Below are 23773 nucleotides of genomic sequence, written 5' to 3' on the forward strand. Positions count from 1 at the left end.
CTAGCTTCATCTCTCTGTTTTGAGGGGTTGCCTATCTCTTTGAGGCCCTGCTTGTCTTTCCCACTCCTAGAAGTGCCTTTATGCTCTATCAGTTAGGTAACTTGACTTCTTGCTTCTGTTCAGACCGGTCACTCCTTCCCAAAGCTCACCACCCCATTGTCTGTGGACCCGCCATTATTATAGCAATGATAGTAGGTGTGGGTGTCACCATGCTTAAGGTAACATTTCCTTTCCTGTTTGTTATTTACTTTTTAATTTTTACAGATGTGTGGGCATGCATGAGTGTGCTTGCATGGAGAGGTCTGAAGGTGACATCCAGTGTCTCTTAATTGCTCTTTATTTATTGAGTCAGGATCTCTGACTGAAGTCTGGATTCCAGCCGCTGTGTTTAGCCAGCTTACTCCAGGGGTCCTCCTGGTTCTGTCTACTGAGTGCTGGGATTACAGATGACCTCCCCTAGATGCTAAGCTTTCTATGTGGTTCTGGAGACCCCAACATCTTCACACTGGCACAGCAAGCACTTTCTCTACTGATCTGTCTCCCAAGGCCACATTCATTTTTGTGAATACCTATTCCATACAGATGAAACTCTCTTTATGAATACTAATTATTTTTAAGTCCTACTAATAGTCATCCTCCTGACCCAGAAACTAGTATGCCAAGCTATACAAAGTAGTTCACTGCATTGGACTTGCCTGTATTTATTAAATTTTATCAATTTAGTTCAAAACTTTCTTCAAAAAAGCTAGATAAACTAGACATGATAGTTGCCTTTCAGCACTTAAGAGGCCAAGGTAAAAGGATTCCTACGAAGTTGGGGGCTAGCCTGGGCTGAAAACCTAGACTACATAGTAACAAAGCAGAGAGAGAGAGAGAGAGCTTGGCATGTGATCAAATAGCATGTGGTTGATCTTCTAAGTAGCCCACCTTCTGTCTTTCACCTTTTCTTGGTACATGAAACAACTGCAACTTTATCATATTGTTGCCTGTGTGCCTGTATCTAACTAGACCATGCAGTGACTTTCCGTAATTGCAATGTTGCTTGTATCTGGGTTTGTCATTTATTTTTCTCATTTTCTTTTACAAAACTAACATTCCATACTTGTTTCCACTGAAAACTTTTTTATTTATAGTATCATAATTCTCATCTACAATAATCAAATGATTGTTTTTGGTAGACTCTCCGATGGTAGCAGAAGGCACCCCTCTTACATAAAGGATACTGGATCACCAAAAGGGCCTGAAGCCATCAGTAATCCATTAAAAGTTACAGTGCTAAATGTCCCTTGCAGGTATTCTCCATTTGGGGATTATCATAATTTCAAGAGCCATGTAATATGCACTAAATTTGATTTTCTGGCTCTAAAAGATACATTTTTGACTGGTTTGAGAAGTCTGTTACAAATGATAACAAAGAAAAGTGACTATAATGATGCATTTAATCCTATTCCATGGCCAGGAATGAACCAAACAATCTGGTTTTTGGAACACACACACACACACACACACACACACACAACACACACACACACAAAGTGACTCCTGAGTGCATTCCTAAGGGTAGAAGCACCCCAGCCTACATCTCCAGCTCACCAGTGCCCATTTGTACCTGCCCTGTTTTATCTTCATCTCACCAGAAAGAATAAACAGACCGATGGGCCAACCCAGATGGGAACACTGACTAAAATTGTACATTGACTTTGACCTGTTCACAGTGGACGGAGACAGATAATTTAACCGCCTTGGAACCTCTAAGCAAGAAACTGAATTAGAAAGATTACGGGAATGGGGGAACAGTGTTTGTTGTTTTTCTCAATGCTCTGTTCCAACCACAAAGAAACAGCGACCTCACCAAGAAAAACCACTGCATCATAGACAGGCTGCAGCACCTGCCATCCGACAGCTCGGCCCGTCTTCAGAACACTTCTGTGGAAATGACAGCTAGGGGGAGTAAAACTGCCCGCATTTGAAGGCTCTTCTCTTTGCTGCTGTCACAGAAATTGTGACCAGAAGAAAGTTTTAACCTCAGTTCTTATCTGCTGAAGGGAGCATTCAGCCAAAAGACAAACAATTAAGACAGAGTTTAGCAAAGTAAAGCACTGGATGCTGCAAAGCCCGGAGCCAGCTGGCCCAAAGGAGATTTGCACCATGAAACTCGAAGACTCTTTTATGAGTATTTATGAGGTGGGTGGCATAGTCTTGGGAGGTCAGGCGACCTCTCCTCCCCTCCAAAACCATGGGGGGACTGATTGCCCTTTTAGGGTACTTTTATGATCACTTTGGAAAAGGTCAGAAGTGATCATAACAACCACAGTACAAATGGGATCACAATGCAGCTGGGCTCCTTTGGGGACACAGACCCTTGTTCATTTGCGTGTGTGTCAATTTGGAAAGTGCCCAGTGCCCCTTTGCTTCTACATAATGTGAGGAACCTAAGTACCCCTGGGATGTTTAACTACAAAGGGGCATTTTAACTGTCAGGAGACACAGCCACCAAAACACACCTACAGTTCCCTTGATCCCGCACATAAAATGCTTTGATTGCCAGGTCTCAAAGTGTCGCTTCAAAATTCATCCATCAAGTAGGGCATTGAGGCATAGAACTATTATCCCAGGACTCAGGAGGCCAAGGCAGGGGGCCCATGAAAGTTTGCGGATAACCCGATCTACATAGATCCAGGTTAGCTAGAGTTTCCTAGTGAGACCTATCTCAAAAAGAAAAGAAAAAAAAAATGTCATAGGTTGAATCCTAAATCATAACTCCAATATCCAGAATGTAGTTGTATTTGATGAGAAAGCTTCTAATGAGGTAATTATTTTATAATGAGATTGGTAGAATGGGCTCTGATCCAATCTGACCTGTTCCCTTTAGGAAGAGGTCATTAGGACACAGACAGACATCAGAGATGCATACACCCGTGCAGAGAAAACTACACACTGCACATGGAGAGACAGCAGGAGAGGCCAAGAAGACTTCAGAGGAGATGAAGCCTACCGGCACAATGATCCTAGATTTGGATCTCTGGGCACTGTGAGGAATACATTTTTGGTTTTTTAAACCACACAGTTTTTGGCATTTCACTACGGCAGCCCTGGAAAATGAATATCACTACCCAACAGCCATCAGTAGGAAACAATAGAAAGTGATTTCTGCCCCTTTTTTATGTCGTCCCCCCTCCTTTATAAAATAGTGTGTTTCTACATACCACAGACTAGCTTCTAACTAGTGGTCCTCCTACTTCATCCCAAAGTGCGGGAATTCCAGGCATGGGTCACCAAGCCAAGCTACTGCCATTCCTTTAACTTCCTGTATCTTTCCACCAGCTGGAAATTCTCAGTTTGCTTCCCCCAACCCTTCTCCCCGGCTGCGGCATCCGACTTTGATACAGCTCTCCCATACTCCTCTGTTGCACCATGTGTCTTCCATCTATTCCACGGGGAAATACAAGCCACGCTTTAAATCATTTAAAGCTATGCCTCTTCTCGGAGAACCCACACACTGTCCTTACATGTATGAAGCCGAAACACGCGCACTTAGTTATTTGAGCCTAAGTCACACTGTTGCTGTGGAAGACTCGACATCACATTGCAGGGGGGAAAGGGCCATCATAAAGTGACAGCACAGCCCTGATTTCAAATCTCTCCCCTATTATCAAGTTTATCTTGTGAGATTACCAGAGCCGTGGGAGCAAATTGCCTCCCCACAGGACTAATTCTAAGGCCTGAGGGGATCCTACCGAGAAAATCCGGTCCTATTCACTTCTACCCTGAATCTCCAGCAATGTTTTCTTTGCTTTGGGCTTAGTGAAGCATGAATGACTTAGCAAATGATAGGCTGCGATTTGATAGTGAGCCAAAGGGACAGCAACCGTCGATCGTTCTGTGCTCTGTGGACTATACAGCACATTGCTGATGCTCAATAAATGTCACATTTGTCAACTGTCAATTATTCAGTGTGTAATGAGGAAAACGCCTTAGCAAGCATTACCTCAAAACTTAATTGAGACGCTGCAGAATTCCAACACCATATCACAGAACAGATTGCCACTTTGCCTTAAACAGCAAGACTTGTATACGTTTGTATTAATGGCACATCTCTAAATTACTGTAATTTGTTCATAGTGACAACTGATAGAAAGTCACCAAGTTATTAAGCATCAGTGATAGGGAAATCTTTCCCCCACTTTTTATGTCGTTTTTATTGTTTTAAGACAGTGCCATGGGTCGGCAAGCTGCTCAGCAGATTAAAGTACTTGCAATACAAACAAGCTTGAGTTGGTACCCAGAACCCATGGTAGGAGAGAACCAACTCCTGAATTGGTACTCTGAAATGCAGGGGTGAATAAAAAACCTACACACTCAACATAGAAATCTTATTCACAAATAAAAATAATAAATAACAACAACAGCAATAATAATTAATTTAAAATGTTAAAAGACCATGTCTTTCACTTTGTAACACAGGCTGTCCTCATATTTGCTGGGTAGCTTCCGATAGCTTCAGATTCACCATTCTCCTGTCTCAACCTGCAAAGAGCTGGAATTGCACATATAGACAACCATGCTCAGCTGACAAGAGTTTCGTTGCTGTTTTTTAAGTTGTGTATGTGAGTAAAACAGGAGATTTTTTAAAAATTCCACCAGCAGACTAATCACAAATACTGTTATGAATACCCTGGGGCCTGCCCTGCTAATACGTAGGGTACACTTGGTCCCTCTGATCCAAAAGGCTTACAGCGGGCTTTCCTTCCCTGCAATCATCTTCCAGCCTTCCACCCCACTCATTTTGTCCTCATGGAAAATTAAACCAACCACAGTTCCCTCAAATTTCCAGGAAACTGATTTCTTCTTTCCTGGGAGCAGCTTTATTACCCTTGTGTAACTCTGGTCTTTGAAACAAATGCATGTGAAATACTTCTAGAATAGATAGAAGAATGAACACACATGAAATAGTTGTTGGATGCATAAATTACTACTGCAAGATCAGACTATTCGATCCCCACTTTCTGTACTTTCATACTCAGTTTGGGGCATACAAGTTAGCACAAAAAACTGGGTGTGGTGTCCCATGCCTTTTATCCCAGCACTGGGGAAGCAGAGGCAGACGAATCTCTGTGAGTTTGAGGTCAACCTGGTCTACAGAGCAAGTTCTATGACCTCTAGGGCTGCACAGAAGAACCCTGTGTTAAAAACCAAAAATTAAATGAAAAAAATAAATTCAAAAAACAAGTTAGTACATAGATGGGAAGAAAGATCCTGACCAACACAGACCCAAGGATGACTCCTCCCTCCTCCTCAGATCAAGTAGGATCAGTGCAGTATTTCAAAGGCAGTGAGTGCCTTGCACCTGCTAAGGGACATTCATTATGCAAGTTGTTAAAGTCATTTCCAAAGGCTATTAAACCGCAGGCCTCGCAGGCTGTAACACATTTTTAAATCTGTATCAAGCACACCAAAAATGAATACAAGGTCAGAATATATCTCTCCAAGATTACAGCTAATTTCTTCAAATTAATCCAATTCCCATTTTTAGCAGATTGTTAATCGTGCCCTGCAATTGTGAGAGCAGCAATGAAATCCTGATGGACCTGTAGTTAGTCGTGAGACTATCGTGTGCTTTAATGGGCGGAAAGGACTAAAGAGAAACAGTGTCTGCCGTTTGTCACAATTCAGAGTGTGCAGAAGATGAAAAAAAAATCCACCTTCCAAGACAAAAGCATCTTCTATATGGTAATTCAATATTAATTTCTGTATTGAGCAGGTGGTCCTGAATCTGACATCGCACCTCCTTGAAGAGCTGCTCTGTGTGGAACAGGGCTTTACAGAAACCCTTATTCATTTGTTGCTGTGTCCTTCTCTGCCTAAATGGCAGCCAGTGACTCCAGGTGTGGTGGGAAATGTCCCCTGAGGGGATGCACACACAGCTGGGTCCTTCTTCCTGGACACCGGATTAGGCACAGACCACACCCAAACACCTATTTTCACAGAGAGATCCTGTATTAAGCAGGGAAGAAAAGTAAAGTGGTTGATTCCTGATTGAGGCAGAAGACAGCAGCAAATGACTGCAGGTGTGATTTTTAAGAGGAATAAAGGGGAGGTCTGTGTTCGAATGGGCATGTTAATAAAGGTAGCTGAAGGGGGGCTTTTGATTGCTTCTGTGGGAGGCCAACTCACACCTTTTAAAAGGGTTCCTATGAGGGGGAGAGAGGGATAAGAAACTTTTAGATAGAAAGGTAGTGAAGAGGAGAAAGACAGAAACACAGGATAGCTTTGTGGAGGTGGGGGAGGGCTGGATCAAAATCCAACAGCCCCTTCTGCCTCTTTAATAGGGCTCTTTATAACAATGCCAAAGGGTGGGGCAAAAGACCTCCCCCTTGCTAGATCAAAGCACACTGCACAGCCAAGTGTAGGCCCTTCCAAACAGCTGGTAACCACGCCCGTGGTCAAATCATCCCCTTATGCAGTCCTGCTGGGTAAAGCAAGCTCAGATTCTTAGACCCGAAGTAAGTTCTCGCTAGGAAACCTCTGTGGGTCTCTACAGACTTTGATTTCTTTGATAGTTAGACTTTGGTGGTCAGCCTCAGGGGGAGGAAGGGGCCAAATAAGGGAATAGACCTTGGCTTTAGGGATGTGATCTATGGTTTACAAGGGAGAGGGAACGGGGAAGGGCAAGGCCTGCCAGCTCCAAGTGTGTCATGATCCGCCTGCTAGAGCCCTTCACCCTCAGTGGGTGAATAGAAATTATGGTAAGCCTCTACCTGCTGTCAAATTGGTTTACAAATGACCCTTTCCTGGGTGCTGTGAGGAAGTGCTCTTCTCCTATACCTGCTCTGAGAACCCCAGCTAACTTCACAGAAATAAGCGCCATCAGCAGCTCCTTTTCCAGAGTTCAACTACAGTTCCAAGTTCAGTGCAATGTTCAGTACAGTTTCTGTCTTCTCCTTGACCACAGGCTGTCTTTCACCATTCACTGAGGCTGAGGCTGTTGGATTGAGCCAGGCTGCACCATGCCCTTCACTCAACATCAGAACTTTGTGAAGGAGGGATACATTCTCCAAGGCTTTGCTGTCTGTGGAGTCTGATGGCATTGTTGGTGGTTCTGCAGTCTGTGGCTTCTGATGGCATTTGGTTCTGCAGTCTGTGGAGTCTGATGGCATTGGTGGTTCTGCAGTCTGTGGAGTCTGATGGCATTTGGTTCTGCAGTCTGTGGAGTCTGATGGCATTGGTGGTTCTGCAGTCTGTGGAGTCTGATGGCATTTGGTTCTGCAGTGTGGAGTCTGATGGCATTTGGTTCTGCAGTCTGTGGAGTCTGATGGCATTTGGTTCTGCAGTCTGATGGCATTATTGGTTCTGTAGTCTGTGGAGTCTGATGGAATTGGTAGCATGACTCAGCACATACACCAATTTCATCTTCTTCCATGGTAGAAGAAACTTTTCTCTCCTTTATTTTTCTTCTTTAAAAAAAAAAAAAACAACAACAACAAAAATACCCAATCCGGGTGGTGGTGGCACATGCCTTTAATCCCAGCACTCGGGAGGCAGAGCCAGGCGGATCTCTGTGAGTTCAAGTCCAGCCTGGTCTACAGAGTGAAATCCAGGACAGGCACCAAAGCTACACAGAGAAATCTGTCTCGAAAACAAACAAACAACAACAAAAACAAAAAAATACCCATCATTTTGATGATATTGGATGTGATTTCCCCCTCTTCTCTTCTCTCATTTACTTGTTGTTGGTATGCAAGAGACTCTGGGAGCTAATGGATCTGTCCTAGCACAGAAAAACAGCTATTTCCAAGTAGGAAACTTCAGTTATAAACAGCCCAGGGGTGGGCTTCATTAATCCATGCTACTTGATCTTTTTTTTTTTTTTTCAAAGATAGATGTTTCAATTTTATTTCAAAGAGCATTTCAGTTTCTTTAGAATTAAGGTTGCCAATGCTCGTGGATTCTAGCTTTTTTCATTCATAGATCACAAGAGAAGACACGCTCTGGAGGAAAGTATTTAAAAACCCTGAGCCTCGACATAAAAACAGAAGTGCTTGCTACATGATGCTTATTTTGTGGAGCCAGCTGGATAAGGCTGCAAGCTGACAGACCTGTCCTGGAAAACCCTGACTGGATTTAAGGCAGTTTAATTAAATTTGAATCAATTGATTCCATTAACTTTGATAGTGCTTAGTGAGGACTGCTGTATGACAGGCTCGTGCTAAGCTCTGAAGATACCCAGGGAAGGGTGAGAAGCAGCAATCGTCTTCAGAAGGCTTGTCATTTACTTGGGAATATCACAATGTAGGGATACCTGGCCCAAGTACTACAGGGAGGCAGATATTAGAAAAAGGAGCCCTGTCACACTTGATTCTCAAGGAAGGCTTCACTCACAGGAAGAACACTATTTTCCGACCCGTGAAGGATTCTGCGTTATATCTTTGCTACTTCTATGAAACTGAGTTTGTTGGCCAGGCCGCGTTTGCCGCTGGGACTGTGAACACTTGATTTGACACATTGCCCAGCTCCCGCCTGTGTGCATGAGCATCAGTGGGACTGCTCTGTGAAGGTTCATCCTGAGTCTCGCTAGGAAACAGCTATGAGTCCAAATTCACCCTTCTGTGGCAGGATAATATATTATGATTTTCTACATCCCACCCAACAGAGATGAATAACCACTTGTTACGTGAGAATAATAAAACACACAAAGCAACCCCACCCCATCCCTCTTCTACATAAGCCTTGTTTTTTTCTTAAGTTCATAAACTGAAAAATTATGAAAGTGGTGGCAGGGTAAGATATCATTTCTTTTTTCATCCTATAACTTTAATGTTAAGTATTTTCCTAAGGTTCCAGAATACAACACACAACTAAGAATCTTACCTCTCCTCAGAGTCAAAGCAAAGGAGGTCAATAGAGTTGTAGAGGTGGATACTGTACCTGGGAAGTGTGGTATAGATGGACACCTGGGAAGTGTGCTGCAGATGGACACCTGGGAAGTGTGGTATAGATGGACACCTGGGATAGGCTTCCATGTTTGCTATGCTTCTTTTCAGATCTAGTTCTACAAGCTCAGGAAGAGACAGTCCCAGCCAGAGATCCAGGTATTCCAAATACCCTGTATTAGGATCCTGTACATGCGCAGCTGGGGGTCTTGTATCTTACATCTTATGCCATCAGCAGGCGCTGGCAACTATGTGGTCACACAATCTGCATCTTAAAAAGCTGGACACGGACCCCCCACACACACACTCTCTCTGTGTTCTCTCCCTGCTCTCTGCTCTGCTTCCCTCCCCCACCAGGCCTGGCTCTCCCCTTTTTCTCCTGCCTCCCCACCTTTCCCTCCTAATAAAGCTCTAAACCTACCACTGGTTCTGTCGTGACCGTGACCTTCCACGCAGTAACCAGTGCTGCCACCAGCACCGGTTAACTTTCACCCTGCCCAATTCAGATGGCCATCAAGGAGTTGTTTTCACCACTATTACTTCTTTATACATATTCCAAATTGCAACTCTTGGTGAGACTGGGTAACAGATGTACGATTTGCCACTCGGAACAAATTGTTTCAGATGATGAATTCACTCAGCTGACTCTTCATCACACCAGGGAAAAAGCAATTGTTGGAGACATGAAAGTAAGGCTACTGGTTTTACTCCTCCATTCTTTTGTTGGAAATAGATATTGCAGTGCAGCCAGACACTTCGTTCGTAATTAAGCTTTATTTTGAGATGTGTAGATTTGCACACACTTGTAAGAAATAACCCAGAGAGGCCCCGTGTGTCCTTTACCAAGGTTTTCCCAATGGGAGCATCTTGCAAAAGTAGAGTACAATCTAACACAGAGAGGGGGTGTTAACATGGATATAATCTGTTATCTCACAGGTTTCCTGGTTCTGCATGGGCTCGTTTGTGTGTGATGAGCAGCCAGTTCCCTTAAATTTGATCACATTTTTATGTTTACATCCTCACCACCGTCCAGGTACAGAGGAGATCTACCAACACATTCCCCATTTGTAGTCTATGTTGGCGTCCTTCTCTCTCTTTATCCCTAATCTCTCGCAACCACTATTCTGCCCAAATATCCATAATTTTGTCATCTTTCAAGAAGATTAAATAAATGAACCATAAAGGATGCAACCATTTTACGGCCACTGAATTCCCTGCAATTCACTCAGCTGCTCTGTCTACAAATGATGCTTTTTACTGCCGGTAGAAATCCATGATACACATGTACTACAACTTAACCTTCAGTGTTGAATAGCAACTGGTTTGTTTCATGGCTTGGTTTCCTATTAATAAAGCTGTTGTGGGCCTGAGTGTTGCATCTCTGACATCCATGTCCAGTCGTGGAATTGTTGGGTTGAATGCTTATTATGTGCTGTGGCTTTTAAGGAACTGCCAAACTGTTTTCTGACATCATAGTACTTTTAAAAATATTTCCACTAGGAGTAGATGAGTGATCTTGGCTTCCTATCTTTTTTTTTTTTTGATATATTATGTAAATGTGCATGGATGATTAAATTGGCAAGTAAATAAATGGTTCGTGTAAGTACAGCCTGTAAAGTCACTTCAAAAAGTCCAAAGGTAAAAAGGCGAGTGGAATATAAAAGTGCTGCGTCAAGCAAGGGCCTCTCCCTGACGTCTTCTAGGCCTTCAGGTACACAGTAAATGCTTTATACGCCTGGGAAAAAGGATCTGGTGGACCCTAAAGCTTTATCTGGGCTAGGCTAAAATAAACACATCTTTTTCTTTCTAAAACAGGATCATGGCCTATAAATTGCTTCAAGCAGCTGTGTGCTCCACCTTGCTAATAGGTAAGAGACAACTTTTCATGTCTGCCGCATCTTTTACAACTATTAGCGTGGTAACGCCTTTTAACTTTGTAAAGATAGAACAAATGTGTCTCCCCTGTAGACCTCAAAGGCACTGAAGGAGCCGAGGAAATGTGCCGTGCTACGGTTTTGAAGCTGTTCGTGTAGTGTGTTATTGCTTTATTTCTGATTATGAATTAATGTATTAACATGCTGGTTTAATTGTTTCTTCCAAAGAAGTGTCCTGGTGTCCTTGAACAAAGGAAAGATTAAAACAACTTTTCAACATTGTAATGCTCACACAGTAGCAGTGTAAGGAGACCTCCAAGTACTTTGGAAACATGGATTCATTGACCTTCTCTGAGCTCCATGTTTTAGAGACAGATCAAGGAAAGCACCAGAGAGTCCAGGTGATTTGCTGCCAAACTGACCCAGGAAATTTGTAACTTACATCAGAATTGAACTAAATGGTCATTTGTCTTCCTTGTAACCAACCCTGAAAATACTTAAATTAACAGTTAAGCCTATATGATTTATACATATTTCTGGTAAAGATCCTTAATTCAGAATAAATTTGTTTCTTTCAAAAGTTTAAGACACATACAAAGAATTATTTTTTACATGAAGCTCCTCCCATAGAAGCAACTCTATGTGTGTCTATATGTATATTTAGCCATTAATTCAAAGCTCTCGGATGCTAATACAACTACCTGCAGGACAATTGAATGGGCTAACATTGCTTCAACAAAAAAGAAAATGAAGTTAGATAACTAAAGCTCAAGAGAAAAACAATCTGAGAAATGGGAAGTAAGACTAGAGAATCATTCGATGTCCTGGGTCAGCCCTTCAGACCTTGGGGAAGGACCCTGTTCTATTTACAGGCTGTAGACACCATCATTAGAATTATGCTCATTCATTGTACTAATAACTAACTAATAGTTAGTTTAACTAACATCTTCAAAATTAGACAGCTCTGGAGTGGGAAACAGGTGTGGAGTCAACTTCCTCTGCTTCTGCCTCACTTTCTTGTTCATGTAAGAACAAAGCCTTTTCACCTGTGCTGTGGAACAATCTTTGTATAGAAATGGGTTCATTTAAGCTATAAGTGCTAGGTAAAAACAAGCCTAAGCTATCAGCCAAACATTTATAATTGATATTAAGTCTCTGTGATTATCTGGGGACAAGCTGATTGGTGCTCTAGATGGAAAACTCTGCCTATATACATCTGTACTTCCCAGGACCCTTCCTATCCTTAAATAAATAAATGAATTATTTGAAAGTTTATTTTTATCATTTACAGTTTTCTTCATAACAGATTAGCTATGCAACAAATGGCTTCTCCCCTAAAACTTGACTTAAGGTGGGTAGGGAGAAAGCCTCATTATCTATTTTCAAAAATGATGGCAAGCTTCACTCAAGTCATTAAACTTAAGAGCAGAGTTCCCAAAGTATCTTACAATTCTGTTTTCAAAGTAGTAACATAGACACTCCCTGGATAGGGAATTACAAGTGTGAGTGCCATAATTTGATTAAAAAAAATCATTATACCTCCTTTGAACATTTAGGTCAAGAACTGCCTTCTCCTAAATTAAAGTCAGCAAATATTAATTCTGCCATCTAAGTTCCTTTTATGTGTCAGGGACTTTCCATATTATTGTAGTTCAAGTCTCCTGATCTCTCTGAAAATCAGATCCATGTCCCCATTTCATCAAAAGGAAACTGGGAACTTTGAGAAGTGATGTGAGCAAACGGCTCAGCTAATCCCAGGTGGCATGCTGCAGCCCATTCACATCATGTGTGGGGGAGTGCTGAGGGCAAATTCTTCTTCCTGCTACAAACTATGTTCACTGCAGCACTGCAGTCAGAGTGGAGGCCTCGTCCTGGAGAACTAGACCCACTAAGATGACCACTGGTTCCTCACCAAAAAAACAGGAGTCAGCAAGCTGGGTGACCATATTTGACAAGGTAACAGGGCCCAGCCAGCAGCTTTTCCAGGCAGTTCCTCACTCTAGCACTGTTCTGAGTAGTGCTAAATCCAGTGCATATCTGTCTCAATGGGGCATTTATTAAAATCAAATATAAAGAGTACATTGGGGTCTATGGCCATACTACCCTAAATGCACCAGATCTTGTCTGATCTCGGAAGCTAAGTAGGGTCAAGCCTGGTTAGTACTTGGATGGGAGACCTCCTGGGAATACTGGGTACTGTAGGCAGTGTGGGGAGAAAATAATATGGGAACTGGGGCTATAGCTCAGGTTGGGGAGTGTCTGTCTAATATGCCCTGAAACCCTGGGTTCAGTCTCCAGCACTATATAAACCTGATATTGTAGTGCATGCCTGTAATCCTGGCACTTAAAAAGAACAAGAGATGTTCAAAGTCATCCTTGGCTACAGAATGAACTGGTGGCCAGCCTGGCCTGCAAGGGATTCTATGGAAAATAAATGAATTTGAAATCCATTTCCCTGGTAAGACATTCTTTGAACATTATTAAAGATTAAATGGAGTAGGGAGTGATAGCACATATCTACCATCCCAGCACTCGTGAGGCTGAGGCAGCAGGATCATGAGGAAGGGGCTAACCTGGGCTACATGGTAAGATCCTGTCTGAAACAAAATACTAACTGCAGGGTATATGGTTGATGATTTTGGTTGTTTCTGATTTTCTTTTCAGAAGATAGTTTTCACTGCTATTTGCTAAAATAAAACCCAGATTTCTTTCCCTCAGCATTTACGCCTTTCTGTTTTGATTTAGCAACTGGAGTTGACCCACATGTGAAACAACTTAGAGGTCCATGTCCATGTTGTTGACCTGTGATCACATCTGTCCATAAAGTACAAGGATGTCTGCTGGCTGTCAACAGGGAGAAAAATCAACTGCCTGTGGCCTGTTTGTCTCAGGTCATTACAGCCCTTAGTTCTCACTCCACAGTTAGTAAGCCATGGCGATCTGTTTTGAAAGACTTTCCATTTTCACTTTGGCTTTTTTGGTTTTTTTTTGTTTTGTTTTCTGACAAGAGCTTTAGGCTCACACTTCTTTCTCAGGACCTTGTCTGCACCTGTACTCTCCCTCTGCCAGCCTTCTTCCTGGCCGTAAGGAGTGGCCCTTTGCAGCAACCCCTTGAAAGGCTCTAATCCTTTGAAGAGTTGGTATTTCCTGATGCAATTTTATTGCATGAGATTTTATTAATATAATTTTATCTGCTTAATTGTATTTAAGAATGAGTGGGACAGCGATGCCTTATGTAGTTCAGGGTGGCCTGGAATTTTCTGCGAAGCTCAAGAGGTCTGCCTGCCTCAGCCTTCTAAACACTGGGAGCACAGGTGTGGACCTGCACTGGTGTAGGATTGACTAATACTCTTAAGGACGTACATAGTGACAATAAATAACAGTGACAAGAAATAATTTAATTGGAGAAAAAAGAAGTGTCAACGCTAAAGACCAGATTCATGAGGTAGTTTGGATGGTATAGACACTGTTTTCCTAGTCATGTGCCACCATTTGTTGTCACCCTGGAAATATGGATTCCATCAACATACACAGGCAGTGGCCCAGGGGTCACTGTCATATTGTATGAAATGCCACCTCTCATGGGTTTTCCACTTTCCTCCCCATGGGATTTAAAACTCATGAAAGCTTTGACGCTCCCAGGACATATCCAAGAAACTGTGCAGTATGTCTGCCTGCGGATGAGGGTCACTTTCTGTGTGCCAAGAGCAGGAACAGGCGTGAGTTAAACTCAGGGAATGCTGCTTTGCAAAATTCCCCACATATGCCTATAACACCAGCCCTCAGTAAGCTGCGACCAGGGCATAGCGGTGAATTGGAGGCCACCGTGGGCTACATCAACAATTCTCAGGTCAATAAAGCTGAAGTTTCTCAGCTGACAGTTCAGATGGGAAGACTCCTGTTAAATATTTCAACACACCGGAATTGGAAATCCAGTCTATAATTGAGTCTACCTTTCTGTTTTCCCGGCTCTCTTCTTCCCACCCTTACCCCACCCACCCACCGCCCCTGCCACTGGCCATGCTCCTTCCTGCATGGCTTCTCACCTTTGATGATCTTCTGTTATTTGTTGCCTCCCATTTCTTCAGTTTTCTCTCCTTCCCCTTGATTCCTTTTGATCCGTTCTTTCTCTATTTTTTTTAAACTCTTTTGTTCCTTTTTAATGTGGGTCTCATGTATCCCAGGTTAACACACCCCACCCCACCCCCATTTCATTTTCCTAGTGCTGCGATGACAGGCACACACCACAACCACCAGGTGTTGCATGAATCTTAAATGGTCTTATAACAAAAACCCAGAGTCAGATATCAGGGTGAAAGCTGCCGGGCGGTGGTGGCACACGCCTTTAATGCCAGCACTCGGGAGGCAGAGGCAGATGGATCTCTGTGAGTTAGAGGCCAGCCTGGGCTACCAAGTGAGTTCCAGGAAAGGCGCAAAGCTACACAGAGAAACCCTGTATCGAAAAACCAAAAAAAAAAAAAAAAAAAAAGAAAAAAAAAAAAAAAAAGAAAGAAAGCTTGAAGATCAGAGAAGCAGAGCAAGCCACAGCCACCACCTCTTACCTCACTAATTCCTCAGCCTGAAAGAGAGTGAGCTCCTGTCTCTTTACACCTTATATTCCTTTCTCTGCCCAGCCATATCACTTCCTATCTCAATCTTCCTAGTGCTGGGATTAAAGGTGTGTGCCACCACTGCCTGGCTCTGTTACTCTTTTAGTCTGGATTAATCTCGTGTAGTTTAGGGGGGCCTTGAACTCACAGAAATCCAGACAGATCTCTGCCTCTGCCTCCCAAGTGCTAGGATTAAAGGCATGTGCCACCACTGCCTGGCTTCTATGGCTAACTCTGTGACTAGCTCTGTCCTCTGATCTTCAGGCAAGCTTTTATTTCTTAGATTACAAACAATATATCACCACAAGCAGGCTCTCCTGTTAATTTTTTTGAGACAAACTTTCATTATTTAGCCCAGGTTAGCCTAAAATTTTTAATCTTCCTGCCCCAGCCTTCCTGGTGCTAGGATTAGAGGCACATGTGACTCTGTCAAGATTGTTTCTTCCCCTTATTTCTTTCTAATTTCCTTTCTCTCCTTCACTTTCTCTCATAACACAAATCACCCTTTTCTCTCATATTCATTCGTCTCTTCTCCTCACCACTCCTGCTCCATTTTCACCTGACTTGGCAGAAAGTGAGAGGATTTGTTGTACTAAATACAAGTCTTCCATCCCCCAAAGGCACATGTTTGAATCTGTAACCAAAGTTAAGAGTGAGAAAGGAATGAAATAGGTGGTCTTAGTATGCTCTTAGAAAAGAACTTAGCCGGGCAGTGGTGGTGCTCACCTTTAATCCCAGCATGTGGGAAGCAGAGGCAGGATCTCTGAGTTTGAGGCCACCTGGTCAACAGAGTGAGTTCTAAGACAGCCAGAGCTACACAGAGAAACCCTATCTTGAAAAAACAAACAAAAAAAAAAGAAGAAGAGAGAGAGAAGGAAGGAGGGAGAGAGAGAAGGGAAGGAGGGAGGGAGGAAGGAAGGAAGGAAAGAAGGAGGAAGGGAGGAAGGAAGGAAGGAAGGAAGGAAGGAAGGAAGGAAGGAAGGAAGGAAGGAAGGAAGGAAGGAAGAAAGGAAGGAAAGAACTTGAAGCTAACCATGGTGGATTTGCCTATAATTACAACACTGAACACTGAGGAAGGAACACAGCAGTGAATCAAGGCCATCTTGGGCTACCAAGCAAGATCCTGTCTCAAGGGAAAAAAAATAATGAGAGGGAGATGGAAATAAAACTTAACAGAGAATACCTGATCTTTGTTCCTACATTTATAGATATTTAAAATGTTTAACATTATTGATACATTTGTGTATCATTTTCACATCATCCTCTTCTACACTTACTTCTTTGGGGCCATTTCTATTTTATTCCAACACATCTTAAAGAGCATATGACTCTGCCTCCCTTGACAACAGAAAGGAGGCATGAGGGAAGGGCCTCCACGAAGTAGGCAGTCAACAGCAGGGACGGGAAAGCACGGGTCTTTTACACCTGGGGACACTGAAGAGTCCTGAAGTCTCTGCCCTCAGAGACTTTTTTGGAGGGTATTTGAGAACATTTCAGTAGAATGGCAACAGAACTAGAATTATTAATTCTAACTAATAGGGAGTGAGGAACGGATGAGCCATAAAGAGTTAGAAAGGGAGAATCATTTTTATGGCTTATGACATTTTTTAAGGAAGGTATTAACCTGGCTGATATTAACTACATTCAGAAAACAAAAACACAAAATTCTATCTTTAAAACCGACAAAGCAATAAAACACGGGGTTTAATTTCCAGAGCCCAGCAATATTAAATAGACCCACACACTTAAAACCCTGTTCTTGCTTTCACTAACTTTCAAGGTTGACCAGGCAAAATGAAAAAGGGAGGAGAAATTTCTCAAGCAGAGAAGGTAATAGCATGCCTCGCTATATTACTTAGATTTTATTTCCATCCTGGCCACTGACTTCTGATGTGACCTTGAGTGAGTCACTTCATCCCCTGGTGTCAATTTTCCCCTTTGTAATGCCAGATAATAAATAACACTTGCGGCCTCTCGCTCCTGGGTGATGTTATTATCACCATCAATTAATATTTATTGGCTGCCTCTTGGGCCCATTATGCTGAGGTGGGTGCTTTGCCCCAGGAAGAAAGAGAGGGTTGTATCAGTAAAACATTTTCCATGAAGAAAAAGAGAGCAGAGTTCCAAAGATAGGGTTATTAAAGCTTAAAATAGCAGTGACATATATTTTAAATCACACTTCTCTACTGAGGCTTATGTAATAGCTCCTTTGTTCTCAGAGGTTGTGCCAGGGTAATTGTGCTTTAGAATACTCATTTTACTCCTGGATGGCCCTAAGTAACACTATGTGAAGCAACCACTACACTTTCTTTTTCTACCTGGAAATTATACCCTATGCACCATTATTTAGCAATATTATTATTTGCTGGTAATATTTGGTCTCCTTTGCATTGCAACTCAATTTCTTTAGAAAAACACCTTTTTCAACAGAATTATAAGGCCCAGGGTATGTAACACCATGACTTAACCCCTTTTCTTCAGGAAGAATAAATGAGACATCTGAGGGGCCCCCCATGAGCATCTCTTAATTAAGCAGAAATGTTAGTGCTGGTTTGTCCAAACTCTGAATGAGTGAGGGCCCTTCTGAGTTTCTTCAAATCCGTGGTGACTTCCCATCTCCACTGTCATTATTACTCACCTGACAATTAGAAGAGCCTTGTGTCTTTTGACTTACTCTCTCCTTTCCCCAACCGCCCCTCCAAACCACCAACAAAGTAGAGCCATGAATGGAAAGACGTGTCATGTTGATACAGTGTTCAGCCTTACAAAGGAATGGTAGACCATCCATTCACATCATGATGATACATGCCTATATTTACAATACATAGGGAGTTGATATAGAAGGATTGATGGATTGATAGGAATTTGTGGTCAGCCTTGTGTACATAGCCAGTATCAGACTAGCCACAGTTACATCTCAAGACCTTGTCTAAAAATTGAATGAAATAAAATAAAACAAAATATCCCTAATAAGTAGTTACACATACAACACATAAGTAGATCAGATGGTCTGATCCCAGTGTGTCTTCTCCGAGTTACCCATTAACTTTGACTATGAATTCTCACATGGTACAGGTGGCTTTTCCTCTATCTTTGCACGCATGCAGAGGTTATGGGCCAGGGTTATCTTCTGATTATCTTACCAAGCAATGACAATTATCAGAACAGGAACTAAAGAGAGGGAAGTGAAGGTCTTAGGGCACAAAATTTGCATACCTCTGAGAATATGTCTCTTGAGTGTTCTGTGCCTAGGGCCCTCCCTTATGACTATAGACCTAGCCTTGTGAGCAATAATTCTCCTTGACCTTAGCAAGTGCCTACTGCTGTAGTTATCTACTGTGATGTAGCTAATTGCCTTAAACTGTAACAACTTAAAACAATAAGCATTTATTATTCCCATTTCAGGGTCAGGAGTTTGTGAACGCCTTAGGGCCTTGGTTCTGGCTTGAGTGCTTTGGGGTTTTGTTTTGTTTTTTTTTTAATGATACATTAAACAGGTGTGTTATAATCATCTTAAGGCCTGGCTAGAGCATCAGGTTCCCAGGTGCCCTGTGCACAGATGTTGGGAAGCTTTATTTCCTTGAACTGTGGGCCTCTCCCTTGGGACTGCTTGAGATCATAGCATCTACCTTCTCTTAGAGCAGATGAATCAATAAAGAACACAGTAGAAGCTACACAGCAGCCACAGAAGAAGCACATGCCATCATTTCAGCAGTGTCCGGGGCTACACAGGACAGCCCTATGAATGGAAAGAGGGGAATGTATAGGGGTATGAGCATCAGGAGGCAGAGAGGTGAGGGAGTCATAGGAGAGGTTTCCACAGATAGTCCAGTTGGGTTGCATGAAATCAGATTAGTTAATTTAAGACAGTATTACTCTGGCACCTGTCACTACAATATTCTGAGATTAAATACTAACAGTTTTGACTCTTCTTTCTGCTTATTTCTAACCATTGTTTTCATACATAGGCTTTGTAAATTCCAATTAAAATTCTTTTTCCACACACCATTCCTTTAATCTAAACTCAAAACTCCAGCCTCTTCTGCCATCCTCCTCAACAAATCTTTTCTTCATAAATGACCATCAAAACAGCTGTTTGTGCCTTATGCCCCATCCTCAAGAACAGTGTGCTGTGTCATTCTGCTGTGTATCATTGACCTTTGACCCCCAACTCACCAGCAAGCTTCATGGGAAAGAATGCTCTATCTCATCATAACCTGGCTCCATACAAAGCGTTGGTCATTAGCCCTGCTAATTGTGAGGCTGGATGGCTCCGAATGTAACATTCCTTAGCATTGCATTTTGTAAGAAATGTTTATCAAAAAATGAGGCCCAGATTATATTGTTGCCACAGAGGCAGGGAGTAGTTCTATTCTTTTCTCCACATTGACTATGTTGTGATGCATTCCTGAGCAGGGTTGTTATACTTGAAACAAAAGATAATATACTGTCAACATAAAGACTTCAAGATGGAGATCTCACAGGGCCTCACCCTTAGATGAAGTACTACATGGCATATAATGGCTTCTGAGAGAGAGAGAGAGAGAGAGAGAATCAATCTTTTCCAGGGAAGAATCCCAGATTGGTTAACGGATCCCTTGTCAATTATAAATACACACACACACACACACACACACACACACACACACACACACACACACGGAAGTAGTGGGGCACAGGAAGAGTCAGAGAGGGAAGAAGGACAGGTAAAAATGAAAATAATGTGAACATCGTTCACATGTAGGAAGTTCTCAAAGGAAAAAAAAGCAATAGAAAGATTCTAGCAGTTTGGTTTTGGTTTTTGTTAATGTGTGTGGGTAGGAAGACTCTCCAGTGCTCTTAACCACTGAACCATCTCTCTAGTCCCTTGGAGATTGTGTGTGTGTGTGTGTGTGTGTGTGTGTGTGTGTGTGTGTGTGTGTGTGTGTGTTTTTGAGACAAGATCTTGCTGGTTTCAAAGTCTCTATGTAGCAGGATACAAACTGGCTGGCTTAAGACAGGGAACCTCTATTAACTTATGCAGCCCTTATAACAACTCAGTGTGTGTTGCTACTAGAGTCCTTTCCTGACAATAAAACTAGAGCTTAGAATAATTAAGTAATTTCTGCAGAAAAGCAGTGTTGCAGACTTTGAGGCTCCCATACATGTACCACAGCCCTGCGACACTTTTCCGTCCACCTGTAGATTATAGTGGTGGCACAACAGAAGTTATGAAGGGCCTGCCATATCCCTCAGGGCATAGCTTTCCCACAATGCCCCACCTCAGAAACCTAGTTGGTTGCCCAAACACCAGAGCCAAACCTGTTTTTATTATTATTATTATTATTATTATTATTATTATTATTATTATATTTTCGAGACAAGGTTTCTCTGTAGCTTTGGAGCCTATCCTGGAACTCACTTTGTAGCCCAGGCTGGCCTCAAACTCACAGAGATCTGCCTGGCTCTGCCTCCAGAGTCCTGGGATTAAAGGCGTGTGCCACCGCCGCCTGGCATCCTTGCCTGTTTTAGAAGAAACACAGACCAGTGATGCACTGTCCTAAAAGATTCTGTGCCCTTGATCTAATTGCAGAAGTCTTGGGAGCCCCATTTTTGATGGAGGACCCAGCAAACCAGTTCCTACGCCTGAAAAGACAAGTAGTGCACTTGCAAGATCTCTGGGACCCAGGTCACAACCCCGATGCGGGGGAAACTGCACTGGCTGATGAGGTACTGGTATTGATACAAGTGGTCCTTTGCCGCCATCTCTTTCAACTGGCACCGCACGGCTGGCACTCTGAGGCCACCGCCTTGCTTCACGCTTTCCTCCTTAGCTTCTCTGAGCCGTGATTTCTCTCTCTCCCCATAGAGAGATTTTTACCTGATAAATGCCACACCTTGCTTAAAGATTGAGCTCAAATGTCCTTTCCTCTCTGATAGCCTCCTCTTCATTCCAAGGGGACATTTGTGCTTCCTTCTCCCTTCCCTTTGCATACTGTTTATATGAAACCGTTCTCAAAATATCACACGGGGGTTATTAGTTTCACATACCCAACCTCACCCAATTACAAAAGCAAGGCCCATGTCTTACTCATCCAGGTAATTATTCTTTGGATCTGTACAATCACTATTACACAGCTAAGGCTTAAATGTGTTATTGAAGGCTTGGGTAGGTGGAGAGTGGATTGATTGATTGATTGAAGCCAAATGCAGTCTACTCTCAGTTGTTTAGTGACTAGTTTTCCTCTGTGATCATCACTGTGCCTTTGATGTCCCTTCATTTGTTTGTCTTTTTTTTTTTAAAGATTTATTTATCTATCTATTATGTATACAGAAGAGGGTGCCAGATCTCATTACAGATGGTTGTGAGTCACCATGTAGGTGCTAGGAATTGAACTCAGGACCTCTGGAAGAGCAGTCGGTGCTTTTAAATTCTGAGCCATCTCTCCAGCCCACTGTTTGCTCATCTTTTGCACATTTTCCTACTCATTTGTTCCCACTCCAAGAGAAATAAGAATCAGGATGCATTAGCCAGATACATCTCATGTTTACTTTTCTGTTAGAAGAAAACATTGAAACTCTGAACCCAGTGAAATTGCTAAATTATCCAAGGATGCCTGTTACCCATGCTTCCCCTTTTACAATTTAACAACTTCAAAAAATAAGTCTATGACAAATTATAAACTTTCCTTCCTCCTTCCTCCTTCTCTCTCTCTCTCTCTCTCTCTCTCTCTCTCTCTCTCTCTCTCTCTCTCTTTCTCTCTCCCTCTCTTCCTTACTTCCTTTCTTTTTCTTTCTTTCTGTACCAGGCTGTCACTGTCACCAGGCATAAGAACATTATAAAAACATAAAAAAGTGGAATGTCCTTGTTTTCATATAGCTGCAATCCTAGCCTTGCTCTGCACTGTGAGGTCTAACTGCTCTACCAGGATCACTTTGCTTCTGCTTAGCAGCTGCTAACAGAAATCACCAGCCAGATAATACATCTAGTTTTGTGCTTGCTTTTCTCCAACTGGCATCCTTTACCATTATTAAAACAAGACATTGTTTATTTGGCAAGTGAAATAATTACATAGACTTGATAGACTGTGCCTTCTTTATGGCGTGTGGAAATTTTCAAGTGCACTCCTGCCTGAACCACAGACCAGTTCTGTAATCAACAAACAGATTCTGTAATGGAACAAGACTGCCACATTGATTCACAGTGTCATCCAGAAATTCTGTAACACATCTGAGCGTTAGAATAAACAGTTGAGTACAAGTGTTAGGTAATGAGAATAACCAATGCAGCTCATCTCCCATGCTCAGAGTTCTTGACTTGTGTGTTTCCTTTGCAGGCTTGGGAAGTGTGGACTGTTTTGAAAGCAAGTGTACGTCGCTATTTCGACAAGAACACTTTGGCCTTTGATACATCTGCTGCTCAGTAAATGTGCTTGAATCATAAGAGGCAAAGAATATATATGCTAGGAGTCAGCAAGACAGTGTGCCCAAACCACAGGCTTGGAGAAATGGGGCAGATTTAATGTAGCTTTTGCTACATTATTATTATGTCTATCTCATGGAAATTTTGAAAGGAGCAATTATGAAAATCCTTGTAGACACCTGGAATTGGAAGTTCTCCATAAATGGCCAGTCTTGAGGATGAAAATGAAGACTAAAGTAAAAGCGTTTACCCAAAGGGGGCCTTTTCTGAGAGATGGGATACAAAATCAAAATAAAACATTCTACTCACAGCTCTGAGTTTTTTTTTTTTCCTCTTCTTTAAGGGAGTTCATTCACTTTTATGTGTTAATTCAAAGTGTAGTCCTCTCAAACAGAGATGGCACCTGCTGCCCTTTTCCTAATACTTTTCACTTTCTAAACCCATTCTATTTTTATGTATCTTACTGTTTCTAGGTTAGCATACGAGGTGACACGTTTCAGGTTTCAACCATGACATCTCCATACATGTGTGTCCCTAGACTTTGTTTCCACCCCTGTATTCCCTCTTGCTCTTTCCTGATTCTCTTTCTTCCTCCAATGAGTCTCCCTTTCTGCCTTCTTACCATATATACCCTGTTATGGGTTGTCCTTCTGTACGCTGTAAATGTGTGTTGCTCTCATTGGCTGACAATAAAGCAGTTTTGGCCAATGGAAGGCAAGATAAACTCAGGCAGTACAATCAAACTGAGGATGGAGATGAAGAAGGGAGGAATCAGGGCAGATGCCAGACAGCTGCCTAGGAAGCAAGACATATAGAAAATGAACAAGCCATGAACCACATGGCAAAGCATAGATACAAAGTATGGGTTAATTTAAATGTAAGAGCTAGCTAGTAATAAGCCTGAGCCATCAGCTGAGCATTTATAATTAATATAAGCCTTGGAGTGGTGATTTGGGA

General features: G+C 42.4%; 1 protein-coding gene and 1 pseudogene across 1 annotated transcript; both read left to right on the forward strand.

Moving 5' to 3' along the window:
* Positions 1-10580: 10580 nt before the first annotated feature.
* On the forward strand, positions 10581-23107 carry C12H3orf85 (chromosome 12 C3orf85 homolog). Its single transcript, XM_037210016.1, has 4 exons — positions 10581-10641; positions 10746-10798; positions 20987-21123; positions 22731-23107. The coding sequence occupies exons 2-4, from the start codon at positions 10750-10752 to the stop codon at positions 22818-22820; spliced, it is 276 nt and encodes a 91-aa protein (XP_037065911.1). The 5' UTR covers positions 10581-10641; positions 10746-10749; the 3' UTR covers positions 22821-23107.
* Positions 12891-13009, forward strand: LOC114685174 (annotated as a pseudogene).
* Positions 23108-23773: the final 666 nt, after the last annotated feature.

Source organism: Peromyscus leucopus, chromosome 12 (genome assembly GCF_004664715.2).
Source record: "Peromyscus leucopus breed LL Stock chromosome 12, UCI_PerLeu_2.1, whole genome shotgun sequence".
Classification (NCBI taxonomy): Eukaryota; Metazoa; Chordata; class Mammalia; order Rodentia; family Cricetidae; genus Peromyscus; species Peromyscus leucopus.

Excerpts from the sequence above, each read along its gene's own strand:
- C12H3orf85 (XM_037210016.1), top strand. The coding sequence starts at position 10,750 with ATGGCCTATAAATTGCTTCAAGCAGCTGTGTGCTCCACCTTGCTAATA. Across the intron at positions 10,799-20,986 it reads GTGCTCCACCTTGCTAATAG|AAGTCTTGGGAGCCCCATTT; the intron begins GTAAGAGACAAC and ends ATCTAATTGCAG. Across the intron at positions 21,124-22,730 it reads AAACTGCACTGGCTGATGAG|GCTTGGGAAGTGTGGACTGT; the intron begins GTACTGGTATTG and ends TTTCCTTTGCAG.